At 42.6% G+C, this 20,661-nt stretch overlaps 1 protein-coding gene across 8 annotated transcripts in view; it reads right to left on the bottom strand.

Annotated features, from left to right (window-relative positions):
• The window catches only part of ECT2 (epithelial cell transforming 2), a 270,409-nt gene that overhangs the window by 113,731 nt on the left and 136,017 nt on the right, over positions 1-20,661 (bottom strand). For 3 of the 8 annotated variants that reach the window (XM_068281041.1, XM_068281042.1, XM_068281040.1), the window contains 2 exons: positions 18,035-18,181; positions 12,444-13,039 (listed from right to left, as the gene is read on the bottom strand). In XM_068281041.1, coding sequence (XP_068137142.1) covers positions 12,959-13,039; positions 18,035-18,181 — 228 coding nt within the window. In that variant the 3' untranslated portion in view covers positions 12,444-12,958. Of the gene's footprint in view, positions 1-1,460; positions 1,550-2,505; positions 2,631-8,027; positions 8,082-10,874; positions 13,040-18,034; positions 18,182-20,661 lie in introns of those variants that run through there. The other 5 variants (XR_011031388.1, XR_011031389.1, XR_011031390.1 and 2 more) reach the window with 5 other exon arrangements.

The following is a 20,661-nucleotide window of genomic DNA, read 5'->3' as shown; positions in this document are numbered from 1 at the left end:
TGGAAACGGCCGCACATTCGAGCGTCCGTTCCATGTCAGTTCACGGAGGGTGTCTCCGTGAACAGCCTCCAAACGCGGCTCGCAGGCTAATTATAAACACGCGGGGAAGAAATCCCCGCTGTTTACATCAATACGGCGCGTCGGCAATCCCCGGCCTCTTTTGGCCGGGGATCGCCGCCGTGTGATAGGCTGAAGCCTATCAGAGGCGGCGCAGGACGTATCGCCGTCCTGTGCCGCCCATGGAGCAAAGGGGAGGCAGGAATCGCGCTGCAGAGGGGGGCTTTGAGGAGCCCCCCGGCCACACGGAGCGGCGGCGATCAGACCCCCCCAGCAGGTCATCCCCCTAGTGGGGAAAAAGGGGGGGGCGGTGGAGTCTGGTCGCCCTGCCTTATTCCTGATCTGTGCTGTGGGCTGGAGAGCCCACGCAGCACAGATCCTGCAAAGCACCCCTGGTACTTAAGTGGTTAAAGTTGAGCTGTCAGACATACGATTTCACACACAAAAAACCCCCCACATATAAGTAGATACTTGCTCTACTTACATAACATGTATTCCACTGTCCACATTTTGATGTTAGTGATTTTTCTATAGTATAAAGAGAAAATCCTGCTTAGGATTTTTGTTTGTGTCTATCTTGAAGCCAATGCGGACATAATTTAGTCCCTTACTCTGTACCATTGCCAACCCTCCTTCCAGTCTTCAGACACTCCCACCCAGCTCTGCAGTAGAAAGTGCATTGTCTCAGCAGGAGAAATACTGGCCAGAGAGGAACAGAGGTGTGGGAGGGGAAACCAGGAGGGAAAGAGGCTTCAGCCAATAAGGCTGCATTAGTGATGTCTCATGAGAAAGTAAAGAAGAAGAAAAGACGCAGGATGCCCTGAAACTGCCTTTGTGCAGCAGATGTACCAAATAAGAACCAGGGAAACTGGGGAATGATGTGTTATGGAGAAGGAAAGTAAGAGTGATTTTTAACTTTTGGATTGCCTGGTTAGCATCCTTATTACTGGTTTACCAGATACAAATAAAAAATTAAATTTTGATTTTATGCCCAGCAGTTACACTTTTAACATTACCTGTGCTCGTTTGCTAAAGCAATAAAAAGAAAAATGACTAAAAATGACTCCCTATTATTGACTGAAGATGCAGTACTATAGTATACTTTATATGCTTGTGTATGACAATTTCTGATATAGTAAACTACTTTGCTTGGTCCCTTGGAGTTTACTATAAAGGGATTCTACTGTAGTATGCTAATTTAAAAGACATTTTGGATTTTTCTGGCTTGACGTTCTTTGTCAGGAGCACAAAACACATTGTACGCACTGCTGGAGTGTCATAGCATGATGTGTAGTAAGGTGATAAGCAGCTACTTGTCTTTCCATCCACTGCTGTTCACAGAGCAGAACTGTGCATCCAGACACACAGGTGAGGGGGACAGCATCCCCAGCAGCTGGAGCCCATTGTGCAATTGTGTATCGGATAATAGTTTATTTATACAGTTATTTCACATGTAAAGTCACTATCAGCGAAGGTTACCATTCGAAAATTGCTGAAGGAAAGAAAAAATGGCAATTAATTACAGTTTCTAGTTAAGCATTGCTGAGTTTCCTTATGAAAAGTTTGTATTGTAAGAGTGTGAAAAAGGGAAGATGATGTGTGAAGTTCAACAGATTCCATTTTCTAATTAGCAGTCACTGCTGACTTAACAGTCATACTAACTGAAGCACATAAGCTCAGAAAACAGACATTTTCTGAATCAGTTATGCCTGTATTTACACGCAGCTGCAAATAATTTAAAGAGGAACTCCAGTGAAAATAATTTAATATAAAAAGGTGCTTAATTTTTACAATAATTATGTATACATGATTTAGTCAGAGTTTGCTCATTGTAAAATCTTTCCTCTCCCAGATTCACACTCTGACATGTATTACATGGTGACATTGTTACTGTGGGCAGATTATGTAGCTGTTCTGGCTTTAACAGACAGCTATAAACAGCCATTTCCTGTGTGTGTCATTGCTACATTGTGGCAGTTTGCCCAGAGTACCGTATGGTACCAGAGCCTCTTGTGGGAGGGGTTTCAGCACAAAATCAGTCATACAGCGCCCCCTGATGGTCTGTTTGTGAAAATCATTATATTTTTCATGTAAAAGTGGGTATCAGCTACTGATTGGGATAAAGTTCAATTCTTGGTCGGAGTTTCTCTTTAAAAAAGGTGACACAATCTGTTATGAGAAGAGATTCTGCAGAGCACTTGACAGACTGTTAGTGAACTTCTTGCAGCAGTAAAACTGGAACACTGCACTGACTGTTAGGTGTGTTGTATTAAAGTGGCCATGAAGTGACTTTGGAAAACGTTAGATACTCGCCTAGTAATTGGGAAGGCTCCATATATCCCATAGAGCAGCGTTCCACAACCCTGTCCTCAATACCCACTAACAGTGCATATATTTTGGAAAAATACACAAAACTAATCAGCTCTGCTGCAACACTAATTACCTCACCTGTGAAGGTTTGTACTGTCGGTGGGCCTTGGGTAGTATCGCATTCATTTTTATGTAGGTCGCTTCAGGGTTAACCACTTCACATCTAGACCTGTTTCCGCACGCTAATTCAGGTGCAGCATAAACTGCAAAAAAAATAAAGGGGAGGGGCAGATAAAATAGTGGTAGTAAAGAAAACCGGCAAATTTACAGATATCCTACTACAGTACTTATTACTGATATTTCACTATGCACTCCCCCGTGGCACCTAACCAAAGGATGCATACCCCTTATTGGGGTATGCTACAGGCCACCACTTAGTCATGAAGCTGCAGAACTGCAATTACTACAGCAGATTGAAAAAGCTGCAATTAAAAATGAGGTCATAGTTATGGGTGACTGCAACTTTCCAGACATTGGAGTATTGAGGCTCCCCATTCTGGTAAAAGCAGCAGAATTCTGGCAACACTCTAGGACCGATTCAAATGGTAACGGACCCAACTAGGGGGAATCCCCAGACCTGAATATAATTGAAAATCAGTGGAGTTAAAGCGCTGTCCATGCTCAGAAGCATTTACTGGATTTGATAATTTCAAATAGACCAGATAATGTATCAAACGTGCAAGTTCAAGAACATTTGGGAAACAGTGATCACAACATGATAACGTTTGATCTGGTGACTGATAGGCCGCGGGGCAACTAAAACTATGAATTTTAGAAATGCAACGTTCAATCAACTCGTTCAGGCACTAAGTTTGGTGAACTGGGATAATGTACTACAAGGGAAGGACACTGAAGGGAAATGGCAAGCTTTTAGATTGGTTTCACACCAGGACGTTGCGTTTTAGGGGACGTTATGGTCGCATAGCGTGCCCCTAACGCAACGCCTGGTGCTCCCTGCTTTGGACGTCAGAATGGGCCGCGATGTGCAGCTCACTCTGGCATCCGTGATGTGTACTCTTGTGCGCATGCGGCATCACGTGGTCCCGCCGGCCAATCGCTGCACAGAGCGGCCGCTCCAGGAAGTAAACACTGCACGTCACTGAGTGCAGTGAATATTAATTAGCCATGTGCCTGGCCGCTCTCCGCTCCTCCCCAACGTTACTGAGCATGTGCAAGCAGTCTAACGCGGCTCTGCCGCTTAGAAAGTACTGCATGCCGTACGTTGTCTGGTGGCGCAGCGTTAATATGTAACGCAACGTGGGCACTTAACAGCCCATTGATTTTTCATTGCTGTGTGGTGGGGTGCGTTACAGGCTGCTCTAACGTGCGCCTGTAACGTCCCACTGTGAAACCAGCCTTAAACTTATTCTCAATCAAGATTGTAGTTGTATATATATATCCCAACAAACAGGAGGAAAAACGTTTAGCCATTTATTTAGGAAAGGGTTCTTTACAGTTAGAATGATTAAGATGTGGAATGCATTGCCACAGGAAGCAGTTATGGCAAATTCTATATCTGCATTTAAAAAGAGGCTTAGATGCTTTCCTTGCGTTGAAAGACATCCATGACTACAATTACTAGGTAATGCCCAGTGATGTTGATCCAGGGATTTTATCTGATTGCCATCTGGAGTTGGGAAGGATTGTTTTTCCCTTTTGGGGTTAATTGGACCATGCCTTGTAAGGGTTTTTCACCATCCTCTGGATCAACAGGGATATGTGAGGGAGCAGGCTGGTGTTGTACTTTGTTCTCTGGTTGAACTCGATGGATGGATGTCTTTTTTCAACCCAAATAACTATGTGACCCTAAAGGCCATGTTCCCAGTGCCCATTGCATTCCCTGTAGCAGCAGGAACACAAAACAACAGATTGGAACAGCGGCACCGAAAGTTGCGTTAATGCTACTGTTAAAGCGCATATTTGCCAGTAACGCACTGCCTGCAGTCAGTTACCATACCACAACCTTTTAACTAAACACACCCTCTGCACTGTTAACGCCTTTAAGAGCGTCCATTACACCGCACTGTAATGCACAACTGCAAATGTGGCCTCAGAAATGTACATTGCATAGTATGATAAAATCTACACAATATGCAGCAAAAAAGTGTGTATATATTATATATAAAAAGGCACTTTGGCCATCCAGTATATGGATATCACAGGGGACTGGTGAAGCAAATTATACAGATACAGTGGGGTGCGAAAGTTTTGGCAACCTTGTTAATCATCATTTTCATGTATAAATCAGTTGTTACGATAAAAAAAAGTCAGTTAAATATATCATATAGGAGACACACACAGTGATATTTGAGAAGTGAAATGAAGTTTATTGGATTTACAGAAAGTGTGCAATAATTGTTTAAACAAAATTAGGCAGGTGCATAAATTTGGGCACCACAAAAAAAAAATCCTTTTGCAGAAATTATAGCCTCTAAATGCTTCCTGTAGGTTCCAATGAGAGTCTGCATTCTGGTTGAAGGTATTTTGGACCATTCCTCTTTACAAAACCTCTGTAATTCATTCAGGTTTGATGGCTTCTGAGCATGGACAGCGCTTTAACTCACACCACTGATTTTCAATTATATTCAGGTCCGGGGACTGAGATGGCCATTCCAGAACGTTGTACTTGTTCCTCTGCATGAATGCCTTAGTGGATTTTGAGCAGTGTTTAGGGTCGTCTTGTTGAGATACAGCCCCGACGCAGCTTCAGCTTTGTCACAGATTCCTAGACATTGGTCTCCAGAATCTGCTGATATTGAGTGGAATCCATGCCTCCCTCAACTTTGACAAGATTCCCAGTCCCTGCACTGGCCACACAGCATGATGGGACCACCACTATATTTTACTGTAGGCAGCAGGTGTTTTTCTTGGAATGCTGCGTTTTTCCTCCATGCATAACGACCCTTGCTACACCCAAACAAATCAATTTTAGATCAGTCCAAAGCACCTTATTCCAAAATGAAGCTGGCTTGTCCAAATGTGCTTTAGCACACCTGAAGCGGCTGTTTGTGCTGTGGGAGGAGAAAAGGCTTACTCTGCATCACTCTCGCATACAGCATCTCCTTGTGTAAAGTGTGCCGAATGGTTGAACAATGCAGAGTGACTCCATCTGCAGCAAGATGTTGTTTTAGGTCTGTTGTGCTGGTCTGTGGGTTGACTCCGACTGTTCTCACCATTCATCACTTCTGTTTATCCAAGATTTCTCTTGGTCTGCCACTTCAAGCCTTAACCTCCCTAGCATTCTGGACGAGCTAGGCTCGTCCAGAGACGCCGGAGGTCACCGCTCAGGCCCCGCTGGGCCGATTTGATTATATTTTTTTTTTAAACACGCAGCAAGCACTTTGCTTGCTGCGTGTTGTGTCCAATTGCCGCCGCCCGCTGCAGATCCGCTGCGATGCAGGGCCCCCCCAGGCGAGACCCCGTGCACTGACTGGCCAATCAGTGCCAGGCAGCGCTGAGGGGTGGATCGGGTCTCCCTGTGACGTCACGACGTGCGTCGTCATGGCGACGGGGGAAGCCCTCCTGGAAATCCCGTTCAGAACGGGATTTCCGGATGGGTGATTGCACCGGCGGGGATCGGAGGGGTGGGAGGGACGCCGCAGGGAGGGGGCAATCATGGAGCTAGCGCTAGGCTAGCTACATGATATAGTTAAAAAAAATAGCAAAAAACGTTCCCACGGCCGCAGGGAATCAGAACGCCAGGCAGGTTAACTTGAACGGAGCCTGTGGTCTTCCATTTCCTCAGTATTTTCCTAACTGTGGAAACAGACAGCTGAAATCTGAGACAGCTTTCTGTATCCTTCCCCTAAGCCATTATGGTTAATCTTGGTCTTCAGGTCATTTGAGTTGTTTTGAGACCCCCCATGTTGCTACTATTCAGAGAAAATTAAAAAAAGAGGAAACTTACAATTGACCACCTTAAAATATTCTCTCATAATTGGATTCACCTGTGTTTGTAGGTCAGGTGTCACTGAGCTTACCAACCCAATTTGAGTTCCAATAATGAGTTCTAAAAGTTCTGGAATCAACAAAATGACACATTTATGAACCTGCCTAATTTTATGTAACCAATTATTGCACACTTTCTGTAAATCCAATAAACTTCATTTCACTACTCAAATATCACTGTGTGTCTCCTATAATGATATATTTACCAGACGTTAACAACCAACGATTTATACAGGAAAATCATGACAATTAAGGTTGCCCAAACTTTTGCACCCCATGGTATGCCAAATGTTAAATCTACCACAACTTTATGGGTGGAGCACTGTTCTCCTTATTGATGACTCCCATCTATATAATCCATTACATTTTTTACACTATTGAAGTGGACCTTTGAGCCATGAAACATACATCAGCATGTTTTTGTCTCATCACATGAACATTTTTTTGGCAAGCACTGTATTTAATGCTAGTGGATTCCATGTGCTGACTTTTGAGTCTTTAAGACTAAAATGACCAGATTTCAGATCACTGCAAGTGATATGACAGCCTAGATATTGGCACCACCTGTGGATGCTTCAGAACGGGTCTACATGAAAAGGGCGCCGGTAAAAAAGGGCGCCTGGTGGAGCCCATATATATACCAACTTCGGCTACAAAAAAGGCGCCTGGTGTAGCCCATATAAACTTCGGCTACAAAAAAGACACTTGGTGTAGCCCATATAAAAACTTGGGCTACAAAAAAACCAAGGCGCCTGTTGTAGCCTATATAAAAACTTCGGCTACAAAAAACTCCGGGATGTGCTAATTACTATTCCCCCTCCAGGCCGCCATGGATAGTGGGGGAATGAAATAATTCGGCTTCCAGCGCTTGTAGCCCATATACAAACTTCGGCTAGAAAGAAACTCCGGGATGTGTTAATTACTATTCCCCCTCCAGGCCGCCATGGATAGTGGGGGAATGAAATAATTCGGCTTACAGTGCTTGTAGCCCATATAAAAACTTCGGCTTAAAAAAAAAAAGTCAATAATATGGGCTACAGAGGGGCACCTTACTGTAGCCGAAAAAAATATGGGCTACAAAGGGGAGCTCACTTGTAGCCTATATCAAAACTCGGGCGCCCTTTTCTACACCTTGTAACCCATATTTCCAGAAATAACATTGATGTCTATGGCGGCGCCCTTTTCATACAGGCAGCTCGGGCGCCCTTTTCAACCGATCCCTTCAGAACAGCAAGCCTTCATGGTTGTAGCTAATGAATCATGAAATTAATGCTAACCTGGCATTTCCACTACTCTGCAATACATCATCACTGTGATCAGTACTTGTGGAATGCGAGCTTATAGAAATTATTAATTCCCGATGATGTCATTTCCAATAGGTTGTGGAGGCCTTTCTTGGATATGGTGATGCACACCAGCATGGTTGTGTGGACCAACATGTTTATTTAGCAAGCATATGTACAGTAAATCGCTCAGCACCACAGAATAATATTTGGAGATTTTTTTTTTAAATGGTGTGTAAGTCCACAAATCAAGTAGCTCTTAAAGGTGTTTTATTTATAGAACTTTTTTCACAAGGTCTGATTTTCCAGCTGTAATTAGCACATGAACTGCTGATCTTTGAGTCATGGTTACCGTAAGGGGGCCTGGATGGAATAGAGCTTTGTTGTTGGTCAACACATTGGAGGTCTTTTCTTGCTTGTTCACTGCAACAGTAAACATTCTTCTGCTGTTAAATCACTACTGAGTAATACACTAAAAATCAAATCTTCATAGTGCAAAACAAATAAAATAGATCAGTATGCATTTTCTTTAACCTCTTGAGGACCATGGTGTTAAACCCCCCTAGTGGCCAAGCTATTTCCTGCTTAATTGGCGACTGCAGCTTTAAGGCCAAGCTGCAGGGCCGTACAACTCTGGACACAAGTGATTCCCCCCCTCCAACAGAGCTCTGTTGTTGAGGTCTGATCACTCCCCCCGTGTTTATTTTTTTAATATTTGTTTTTTTTTTTTTTTAAATATTTCTTGCTATTTTCTTTGTATTTTTTTTTTCACGGCGATCGGCTGTCATAGGCTTCTGCCTATGGGAGCCAATCGCTCTCTTGTCCCCCAGGAGGACAGCCATGTCACACGGCTGTCACCATTACAGCGCTGCTACAGATCGCAGCGCTGTACATGTAAATACACGTCGGTTTCGTGATCGCCGCTCGGAGACTGAAGGCGGAACTCTGCTCCGCCCACCAGACAGGAGATGCGCGCACAGCCTGCGCGCGATCTCCTGCAAACTGCTGCCCCAGGACTTTACGCCAATCAGCATTAGCTGGTCCTGGGGCTGCCGCGGCCACGCCCAGCGGCGTGACGCAGACGGCAAGCAGTTAAAAAAAAAAGTGAACCTAAACCAAAGTTTAAAAAAAAAAAAAAAACGTTTCACTTACCTGGGGCTTCTACCAGCCCCCTGCAGCCATCCTGCACCATCACTCATAGATCCTCCGGGTCCCCCTGCAGTGACTAAGTTTTGTTTCCCCCCGGCTGGCCAGTCTGCCACTGCGCCTCTGTGGCCCTGGCTGCGCACATACTCATTCACACTCCTGCAGCCGGGAGCGTCCTGCACATGCACAGTACAAAATTTCCACATAACGGAGGAGTGTCTCAGGGCGGCGTGGGCACATGGAGGCTGCAGGGGGCTGTTAGAAGCCCCAGGTAAGTGAAACACTTTTTACTTTGGTTTAGGTTTATGTTAAATGTAAATTTTACTTCGAATATTTATCCACAGAAAGCTTTAAAAAGTATTCCCTGATCAACAATGCAGACATAATGTAACTTCAATTTTACTGGTAAAAAGGAAATCTATGAAGACAAACAGCTACAGCACCAGGTTCAGCCTGGACTCCCTGAACCTAGGCCTTTTCAGCTAACATCTAGAGCTATACTGAATACCCTGGCATTGGCTTTTTAATTACTGATCTCAGAAAAACTCCATTGGCTGTACATAAATACCAGAAGCATGGCACAGGTTTTTGTGTTGCTGTACAACCCAGATGCAGGTAGATTCAGTATGTTGAAACTGCACAAGAGATTTTACTTGTTTGAATGACTCATTCTATGTTAAAAGATGATTTTCATGTTCTGTTTTTTTCTTGTTTTTTGTGTTAGCCAACTAAGGGGTCTCAGAGTTCACAACAGGCTTTGTGAAGTAACCATTGTGTGTTACACACAAGGACATCTGCAGATAATAGTTTAAGTTATTGAGCATTCTGACTAATTTTTGGACCAGAAGACTACTGTACAGGAATCAGTCACCATTTACATCTGGATATCTGTATAATGGATCTCTATGAATGTTCTCAGCAACTTCTGCTGTGTTGTGGCTAGATGGCCAGCAATTTGCCCATACAGTGTTCTATGCAAGCCCATTCAATATTAAATTGCCACATCCAATATTTTTTTGTCATTTATAATCAGTCAACATACAATTTGGTCATTTTTAATGTATCCATCAATGGTAGCAAATATTGGCTTGTGGGTATCAGCTGTCTTCTGAAAACTCCAATACCCCGAAAGGCAAAAAGGACTGCGCTCCACAACCCTTAATCAATGGTATATATATATATATATATAACAGTATATAGCACGGATATCACCAATATAGGGGATCCGCAGACTTCACTCGAGCACACACACTCTCCAATACCGATCCAATCCACAAGGGAGTCAACCAGGGCAAAACAGATGACTTTGCAGGCGCTGCCAAGGATACCTTATTCAGTCCTTGTTGGAGCCTGCGAGACTGCAGGGGACATGAGATCAGCATCGTTGGAAATAGACACATTGCCAGCGGCACAAGGCAGGAACGTGCAAAGGTTCGTAACGCATCTACAGGGAAATACCAGACACACCTGCAGCTGCTACAGTTCAACAATTCTCCCCCACAGCTGAATCCCAATCAGTAGGTTGTCTTCTGCCATCTCACTCACAGCTCTTGTAGGTAATGAGACTCTCCTGCTTACTTTTTAACATCTGCTTTTTAACACTGGGAAGTTCTATTTTCCCATTTAATTGGCTCCTGAGAGCCAATCACAGGAGTCCCCTAACTAAAGGCAAGAACAGCACTGGTATTAAAGGGGCCAGGGTTGTCTGGTACAGAAGAGATTAAGGAAAACAGACTCATGAAAATGGCTGAATGTGGTCTGAAAAATGACGTGGAATAGAACATACATATAGGCATATAAAAAGGGTAAAAAAAAACAAAACCTGCAGGGGTTACACTGTCAAACTACTATGTTCCCAGATAGAACCAACCTGGTAAAATAAATGGAGTAATGCACAAAGGAGGAGTTTACAAAGATTCTGCACAAAATCTTCACAGAAAAGCACATTTTACATCAAAACAGCTAAAATTAGTTACATTGCATCTCAAACCCTTTCAAACATCTGCTCAGAATAATTATGGCTAAACAGCATGTCTCTGTAAACCTGCAATAAAGGACGACAGACAAATACAGCTTTACAAGTTTATTTATATACAAGATACAGTCCTATGAATACAAACCGTTTTAAAAATATAGCCAGTAGCTTTTTTTGTTGCAGCATTATCTTTTAATAAGAGCTGATTAGCAGCTGTCATACTGACACTTTCCTTCCTAAGACAAACAGAAAAATATTACAACAGGAAATGTAGTGTTAGAGGGGGGATCACAAATGCTCTCTTATAAACTACCTAACTATTAATATAAATAAATACACAAATTGTTAAAACAGATCAAAGACAAACAAAAAAAACAACAATTTTTTGTAGAATAACCACATCTCATTGTGATATATACATAAAAGAAAACATGATTTTTCTCCCCCCATTTTACTGTGAAGGAATTAAGCTACTATTTTTCAGAACAGGAGCCGTGTCAGTTATTAAATATTTTCCAACCTTAAACCCTTTTTGATTTACAGGTTACAGACAGGAAGTTGATCACAGCAGACGGTCCAGGCCTAGCACAGTACAATAATAAAGACGCCACATATACATCAGTACGAAGTGCTTCAGGAACACCTCCAGAGCACAAACATTTCCAGAACTGAACCTATCATCCCTTTCTCATCTTTAGCAAAGGCAATGAGATGCAAATAACTTCTCCATGCATTCTGATTTCATGCAAATTATATGCAGCTTTAAATTGGACCAATAAGAATAGCTGTCAATTTGTATTGACTGAAGCTGCATTACATTTACATAAAATTTGAATGCAAGGAGAAGTTTGCATTTTATTGATCATCCCTAGCCTCTACCTGCTCCTCACAGGTTTTAGGTAATCACTCTGAGGACTCTTAATAATCTCTAGCCGCAAGCGTGCAACACCAGGAAGCCCAGTGCCACGCATATCCACTGGCACCAGAGAAACTCCATTGATATACTGTATAATGTTTCATAAGAGGAATCAGAGTATCAACTATTGCATTTATTACATATGCTGGGCACTTGGCTGCTGGGGATGGAAGAGCTCTGAACACTAAAAGGGAACCAAAGGTGAGAGAGATATGGAGGCTGCCATATTTATTACCTTTTAAGCAATACCAGTTGCCTGCCTGTCCTGCTGATCCTCTGCCTCTAATACTTTTAGTCCCTGAACAAGCATATGCAGATCAGGTGTTTATGACATTGTCAGATCTGACAAGATTAGCTGCATGCTTGTTTCTGGTGTTATTCAGACACTACTGCAGCCACATAGATCAGCAGGACTGCCAGACAACTGGTATTGTTAAAAAGGGAATTAATATGGCAGCCTCCATATGACTTACCTCAGGTTCACTTTAGGCTCATGAAGGTCTATTACATGTGAAAATCAACAGGAAGCACCACATACAAAGGTGAAATCGCAGCTCCCATTCCTGATGAGGGGTCAACACTACCACTCAGTAGCCAGAGAGGTCCTGGAAAAAAAAGTTTCTATAAATTAAATTTCTTGACCTGCCTCTCAGTATATCATGTGATCAGATACATAAAGCCAGACACAAATGTCTAATAATAATAATACGCACAAGTGTAGCCAAAGAGTTTCCATAGTCCCCAAGCATAGTTTGGTGGTAGATTTTACACTTTATTTACTTCCACAAATCAGTCTGTGTCTCAAGTGGGGTTCTATTGCCCCTCATCCTCCAGTGGGATTGAAAGAGCACAAGCATGACTGGGAGCGGTCAGGCAACATAGAATACATCTTGGGACAAACGAGACTAATTGTATCGTCATGATCACAAAGCAACACCATACACGAAAAGAGGTAAGGACATCCACCTGTACATACAGGACTTGCATTTGGCATGCATGGGTCATATTACAGAAACACTTATAATGCACAAACAACAGAAAACTGGCCGGATTCTTGCCATGTACACATATATACACAAAGCCTTTGACTTGCACTTGGGTGAAGTATAGACCATTCTCCCAATATCCGATTTATCATTAGCAAGCTGCTTGGAAGTGCTACTGAGAAGTACCATATTGGAACAGAAAAAGGAAAAAAAAAAAAGTCTTTCAGAACAGCCAGCTGCTTTTTTCAATCCTTTCAATATAAAAGCTCCTCAGCATTCAGATAAGATGCGTTGTTGAGCGACTGAATGTATGGTATTTCCGTTCAAACAGGCTTACCAAAGACGGTGATGGGACATTCTGAAAGAGAAATTAAAAAAAAAAAAAAAAAAAGTGTTTAGGGAGAGCAAAAACAAACTTTCAACAAAAGGCGGAACATGTACTGCTTTATTTAAATTAAATATGTTAATGCAGGATTCCCAACCTTGGTTTTACTCAGAAAATGCTGTCTGCAAGGCTGCCTATAAGTACAATCTACAGCAGCAGTCATCCGAGAGGCGGAAGGGCTGGTTCACACCATGAGAGCTTTTCTGAGTGTTTGTGATTTTAAAAACTCTTGATAATGTCTTTGCAAGTATGCCCTGCATCCTTGTCTAGGATGCAGGGCATGCATTTTTCAGTCTGGCAGAGGCGGTGTATGCCTGTGCGATTAACTATTCAATTGCAGCATGTGTTTAGGGACGTGCAGCCTTTCCCCCCACCTTTTTTTTTTTAACTTTGTAACTATGTAACTGTCAGGTTAGCTGCTCCCAGCTCCTCCTCCTGAGTTTCCTGTTTGCATAATATGTAGTAGCAGATTTGCATATGATTTGCATCTGAATTGAATGCAAAGTGTGCAGAAAATCTATTTAGGTGCTTCACACTGAGCTGGTGGTCATTTCAGATGCAGCCTTAGTGGTATGCGCTGGTGTTCTCCTCGCTGTTCAACAAAATGTAAGTTACACTTTTTTTGCTTCGCTGCTCCCAAGGTTTTAAATTTAGGTTAGGTTACTTGCCTGGAGGTTTGCCTCACCGTGGCGCAAGTGTCTAGTATAATATACTTTGCATGCAAACCATATTGGAAGCTAAAGTTCCTCCTAGTTTAATAAATGTTAGCACTTGTCTAGGATGCAGGGCATGCATTTTTCAGTCTGACAGAGGCGGTGTATGCCTCTGCGATTAACCATTCAATTGCAACCATTCTATTTCTAACCATGTATTTTATATAGAAGATATTTCTTTACCTTTGCCATCTTTAAAATATGAAAAATCATTAAAAAAAATCCCTAGTTTACTTTATATGGCTATTGAGTGAAATTTATAATTTGCCAAAATTAGCCGTTTTGGGGGAGAAATAGTTAAGGTTAGGCATTGGTAGAGGGAGGGCTCAGTGTGAGAATAGAGTTCTGTTTAGCTCTAGTAAAATATCAGATGAGAGTGATACAGAGGCTGCCATATTTATTTCCTTTGAGGAACACACACTATATGGAGTGGGTTGCTGGGGGAGGTTATTAATTTTGCACGGAGGAGTGCTTTGCTATCAGTGTATGACAGGAACATCTTCCAATGACAGCATAGGGCACTATATTTAACAGCTCCCAGCCGCAGAGACCCCATCTCCTGATGAATCATGTGATTTATGATGAAACTAGTAGAGAGCAGTCTCTGGCGGCGATATCCACAAACTAGAGAAGCGAGTGAAGCAAGAGTGGGCGGCGTGGAGCAGGACTTCGGCGGTCATACCACGTGGGGGAGAGCCCACTGTAAAAACACTATGCTTCATAACGCTTCAGGATAACGTGAGTGCAATATTTGAACAAACTTGTGCGATGTTGTGTCATCATTCCTTTGAGGTAATGTGCTGATAAGTGCATATATAAGAAGAGGAAGGATGTGTCTGGTCGAGAGGCGAGGGAAGCCCACTCAATGCCCCACATGCGAGATCAGACCACTGTAGCAATAGTCTGTAATACTCAGCGAGTGCTTCACTGAAGGGTGTTGGTGAAGGAGCAGTGAAGCATTTGTTAAAAGTGACAACGTGAGCGCTCAGGAGACAGAATCTGATTTGCCTAAGAATAGAATACTTCTATCTAAATACTCCAGCACACTGGTCCATGTGGAATACCAGCTATCAGGATATGTAGACATGGGGTCTATAATGGACTGTGGACTTCTGTGTTATCACTTACATATATGGCTGGAAATTGATTTATACTGCTTCATGTGTATGGTTGTTCTTGGTGACAGGTGGAATACTCTAACAAACACTTTTCAATATCAAATAGGAACCTCCCATTGGACATACCTTGCTGCAGTAACCAACAGATTTACTGTATATAGAGAAAAAATGGCTATTAAAATCTTTGCCAGGTGAAGAAGTAAAATGTGGAACCCCTATTTCCATGGGCACTCCAGTGATTTAAAAAACAACAAAAAAAAAAAAAATATTAGCACTTCTGTATATGTCCTAAAAGGTGGTACATATGCCCAAAGAATTTTGCTTGCAAGAATCAGGAATAGATCCCTTGGGTGACAGTTTATGGGGCAAGTGCAGACTGCAGTTATATGGGATGGTGGAGGGGGGGGGAACAAATGGCACAGCACAGAACAGAATGGCTTCTAGTGGCAGGGAGAGAAACCATGAGTTTGGTTGAGATTATCCTGCACTATGGATCTCTTGCTTACAAAACGAGGAAGTTGTATTCCCACTAGGATAGATAAGTAATAATAATAATAATAATAATAAAAAGAAAAACTGCCATCTCTGTCCCCTGTTCCTCCACTATGCCCTGCTGGGTGTCCAGTGTCACCCTCTGTGTCTCCACTGCCCCCCACCGTGTCATCTGTCCCCCTGTGCCCTAAGTTTTTTGCAGCGGATCACTTTTTTTACTTCCCATTTTCGAGCCGTTCCCAAGTAGGGCACTACCTGTATTTATATAAATGTAGGAAATACTTTAATGCTTTGTGGAATTCTTCTTTAACATATAAAAGGCATAGTGTCCAAATTACTTTTTAAATGTGTGTCTTTTTGTAGCAATGATTTATGCCAATCAGAGGCTAATGTCTCCATTCAGCAGAGTGACTGTTTGATACAGACTTTTTGAACATAAAAAGGAATGAGGGAAACCTGATGATTCCCCAACACCACTAACTTTCTGTTCAACAATCTGACAAACCAACACTGCAGTCTCATTGTCCATATTTAGCCAAGAGCATGGGAAAAAAAAAACTATCAATAGAAAATCTCAACATAATACTACAACTCAAGAATACTGTAGTCATAGCATTTAATCAACTGGCAAAATCACTAAATGCAGTACAGTAGTGAGATTTAGTACAAACCTGAGATCAAAAAGCCACAGACGGTTAGACACAATTATGGACAAAGCATGGAAAGAACCATTTCTGGTATGTTACACAATCCCCTATATCGTTAGAACAGCACCAATAGATTTTCACAAGAGTTAAAGTAAAACCCCCTCAAATGACAAACGTGCAGCACTGATGTACCCATTAAACACCTCTGTGCGAATAGCCCATCCAACACCAATTAATGTCACCATTGGTGGTAGTACACATAGAAAAAAAAAATCTAGCAAGCTCACAAAGTTTGGTTCATCGTGAGGGCTCCTTTCGAAAGAACACAGATTTCTTGCCACAGGTGTCAATGATCTGCTCATTTTGTCCCAGACATGTAGTTGTGACAATATGGGGTATAATATGCTTTTCACCCGACTGGCCAACACAGTATAACTGTGGGGTAGACTGACTTGTGTCTCCTTTCAAAGAACGAGGCACAGGGCCATTAGGGGAAGTTGGGCAAAGAACTGAATGAGATCTGGGACTTTGTGAGTTCCCGTCAAGGGAATTAGATCGCTGAACACTTGTAGGTTTGGCAGGTCCATTTAGGTTGAAGGTGGAGGAAGACCGAGTGATCTAAGGACAGGAATGAATTAATTGTAAAAAGCCTGGGAAAAAAATATACCAAAACAAGACATATATAGTACACCTTACTTTAAAAGAAAAACAAAATAGTTCAATAGCATGCAAATAGATATCATTTTATAATTTCAAAGCATAGATCAAAATTCACTACTTTGTTGACAAAGTCCAAAGACTTCCAGCTACGCCCATTCCTCCCGAATACACAATGTCCAGTGGTCACCCATCCCTACCCCATAGGGTTCACTGGTTCCCGCCCCCCACAATCTACAACGTACCTGGCATCTAGTGGTCCCACCCCCCATATAACGTACCTAGTAGTCTACCCTACATATCCAATACAGTGTTCCCTCTGGTGGTCTATTGGCCGCCCTCTATCCCTAACACATTGTACCTGGTGTCTCCACTCCCTCTTAGAGGGTTCCTTGCTGTGTAGCATCTGCCCTCCTTCCCCGCGTCGCCTTATTGCAGAGTACAGAAAGCTAAAGCGCATCTCACCTAATCCATGCTGGGCACTGCAACATCATGTCTTCCTTTGCATTCAGCCTTTAGTGTTTGATCTTAATGAACTAGGGACTAGGAGTGCAGCATGTCCCGCCCGGATTAGGTGAAATGCACTTCTGCTACCTGTAACTCTGCAACTAGGCGACACGGAGGGCAGCCACAAGACACTTTACGGGGGAGGAGAAACCAGTAGACAACAAGTACGCTCTCTGTATGGGTAGGGCCACTACCCTAGAGATTAAAAAAAGGATTTGCAAACTTACTATGTAGGTATTTCAGGTGAACCCCAGAAATGGTTTATATTTTACAAAAACTCTCCTATGGATTTTATGGGCATTTTAAAAAAATTGTCTTTAAAGAAATATCACAGATGTCTGTTTCCTGTAAACATACTTTTGTAGATAAGCAGTTGGATGAGGCACGGTAATTTATAAACCTGAAAGGCAATCTTGATCACTAAATTTTAGCCAAAATTTTAGCCAAAGTTTGGCTTTGCAAGGAGCAAGAGCTTTCGGAAGCAAAAAAAACCTAAAAAAAACAAAAGAAAAAACCATAACTTCGGTGTGTTTCTAATAAATCAGATTAACAACAAAAATGAAAACCAGGTTTATCAGCTCAAAAACAAAAATGAAAGCCAGAGAAAAATACAATACGAGAATCACATGCAAGATCAATACAGTGGAAAAACCGGCAATCCAGTTCACAGTGGGTACCTATAAAAGCGTTCCAGTCAAAACTGCAGAATGCAGAGCAAAATAGGGACAAGAAACTAAATTACTAGAGGTACTAAAGATGAATGAGCTCTCTGAAAAGCTAGCTTCATGTGAGAAGAATTGTGTAACCAGACAGGTGTGTCAGTGAGCTACTTACTGCTAGAGACGTGGTACTTGGCATGCGACTACTGGCAAAGCCACCAGTGCTTGGGCCAGGACTCCGGTCATCTGGAGTATTATGTACCATGAGCGCCCTCTGCAGGGCTCTCTTGGGGGTTTTGGAGAATGAAAATGCTCTTGTGACCTGTAAAAGTCATAATTAATGACATACAGTAAATATATTTCTAGTTATCCAATAAAGCTATCAAAAAGTAATTATACAATATCTAAAGCCCATTAATAAAAAAAATGAGTAATTTGCATTACTTATAGCGTATTTATTGCTCAGTTTACACTAAGTGTGTGGCCGGACCATTTATGAAAGCAGACAGCAGCAGACTAAGCATCGGATTACAGTTGTCCGGCAGAGTAACGTGGTGGTGGCATGGCAGCGGCCTATCTATTGTGATACACAGAAATGCTGAGGCCTTTCTAGGCAAGGAGGCAAAGCTACTTGCTAAAACTCAACTGGTTTGGGATTGCAGTAAAGATGATTACACGGATGTCGTGCCAGGTAGTAATAACTTATTTATTAGTCTACCTCTGTGTCTAATCTACACTAGGGGTATGCTTTAATGTTATGGCAATGTATCTCTTGAAAATGCACCCAGCAGTGCATCATGTACTGCAACGGATGAGTTGCCATTTCATTGCATCAACATCACATCTGGGTGGCAACTGGTGCCCTGGCGTGGCTCATTCACTGTAAACCGGCACCAACACATGATGGAATGGATCCACTATCTGCCATAGGGGTTTATGCACATGTCAGTTTTCACAATGCCTAGTTTGTCTATTGCGTTCACACAATGCACAACCCCAATAGCATTTTTTTTTGGGGGGGGAGGGGGGGCGACATCAGATGGGTTTGCATTCCGATAGAACTGAACACATCTGCTCCCAAATGCAGCGGTCACTGCTGTGGTACAGAGCAACCATACTACATGGACATGTTGCAAGTGTAATCCAACCTCAGTGTGTGGATTTTCTTTTTTTTTTTTCCCATTATATATTGTTTGTCACATGTGAAATTAACATATAAAGGACAACTGAAGTAAGAAGGATACAGAGGCTGCCATATTTATTTCCTTTTAAGTACAGGTAGTCCTCGGTTAACGAACGAGATAGGGATTGTAGGTTCGTTCTTAACTCGGAAGGCTGTGCTATCTCTGTCCTCTTGGCCTCCTATGTGCCCCCCTTTTGCCTCCAGTGTCCCCCTCTGTCCCTGTTTGTCCCCTTTAGTGCCTTTGTTCACTCTATGTCCCCACCTTTGTTTGCACCCCATCTACAGTGGAGGAAATAATTATTTGACCCCTCACTGATTTTGTAAGTTTGTCCAATGACAAAGAAATGAAAAGTCTCAGAACAGTATCATTTCAATTGTAGGTTTATTTTAACAGTGGCAGATAGCACATCAAAAGGAAAATCGAAAAAATAACCTTAAATAAAAGATAGCAACTGATTTGCATTTCATTGAGTGAAATAAGTTTTTGAACCCTCTAACAATAAAATACTTAATACTTAGTGGAAAAACCCTTGTTTGCAAGCACAGAGGTCAAACGTTTCTTGTAATTGATGACCAAGTTTGCACACATTTTAGGAGGAATGTTGGTCCACTCTTTGCATATCATCTATAAATCCCTAAGGTTTCGAGGCCGTCTCTGTGCAACTCTGAGCTTGAGCTCCCTCCATAAGTTTTCTATTGGATTAAGGTCCGGAGACTGACTAGGCCACTCCATGACCTTAATGTGCTTCTTCTTGAGCCACTCCTTTGTTGCCTTTGCTGTATGTTTTGGGTCATTGTCGTGCTGGAACACCCATCCACGACCCATTTTCAGTTTCCTGGCAGAGGGAAGGAGGTTGTCGTTCAGGATTTCACGATACATGGCTCCGTCCATTTTCCTGTTAATGCGATTAAGTTGTCCTGTGCCCTTAGCAGAAAAACACCCCCAAAGCAAAATGTTTCCACCCCCATGCTTGACGGTGGGGACGGTGTTTTGGGGGTCATAGGCAGCATTTTTCTTCCTCCAAACACAGCGAGTTGAGTTAATGCCAAAGAGCTCTATTTTGGTCTCATCAGACCACAGCACCTTCCCCCAGTCACTCACAGAATCATTCAGGTGTTCATTGGCAAACTTCAGACGGGCCTGCACATGTGCCTTCTTGAGCAGGGGGACCTTGCGAGCCCTGCAGGATTTTAATCCATTGCGGTGTAATGTGTTTCCAATTGTTTTCTTGGTGACTGTGGTCCCTGCTAATTTGAGGTCATTCACTAACTCCTCCCGTGTAGTTCTAGGATGCTTTTTCACCTTTCTCAGAACCATTGACACCCCACGAGGTGAGATCTTGCGTGGAGCCCCAGAGCGAGGTCGATTGATGGTCATTTTGTGCTCCTTCCATTTTCGAACAATCGCACCAACAGCTGTCACCTTCTCTCCCAGCTTCTTGCTAATGGTTTTGTAGCCCATTCCAGCCTTGTGCAGGTCTACAATTTTGTCTCCGATATCCTTGGACAGCTCTTTGGTCTTTCCCATGTTGGAGAGTTTGGAGTCTGCTTGATTGATTGATTCTGTGGACAGGTGTCTTTTATACAGGTGACTAGTTAAGCCAGGTGTCCTTAATGAG

Source organism: Hyperolius riggenbachi, chromosome 4, assembly GCF_040937935.1.
Source record: "Hyperolius riggenbachi isolate aHypRig1 chromosome 4, aHypRig1.pri, whole genome shotgun sequence".
Taxonomy (NCBI): domain Eukaryota; kingdom Metazoa; phylum Chordata; class Amphibia; order Anura; family Hyperoliidae; genus Hyperolius; species Hyperolius riggenbachi.
This window is presented reverse-complemented; position numbering and strand designations above follow the sequence as displayed.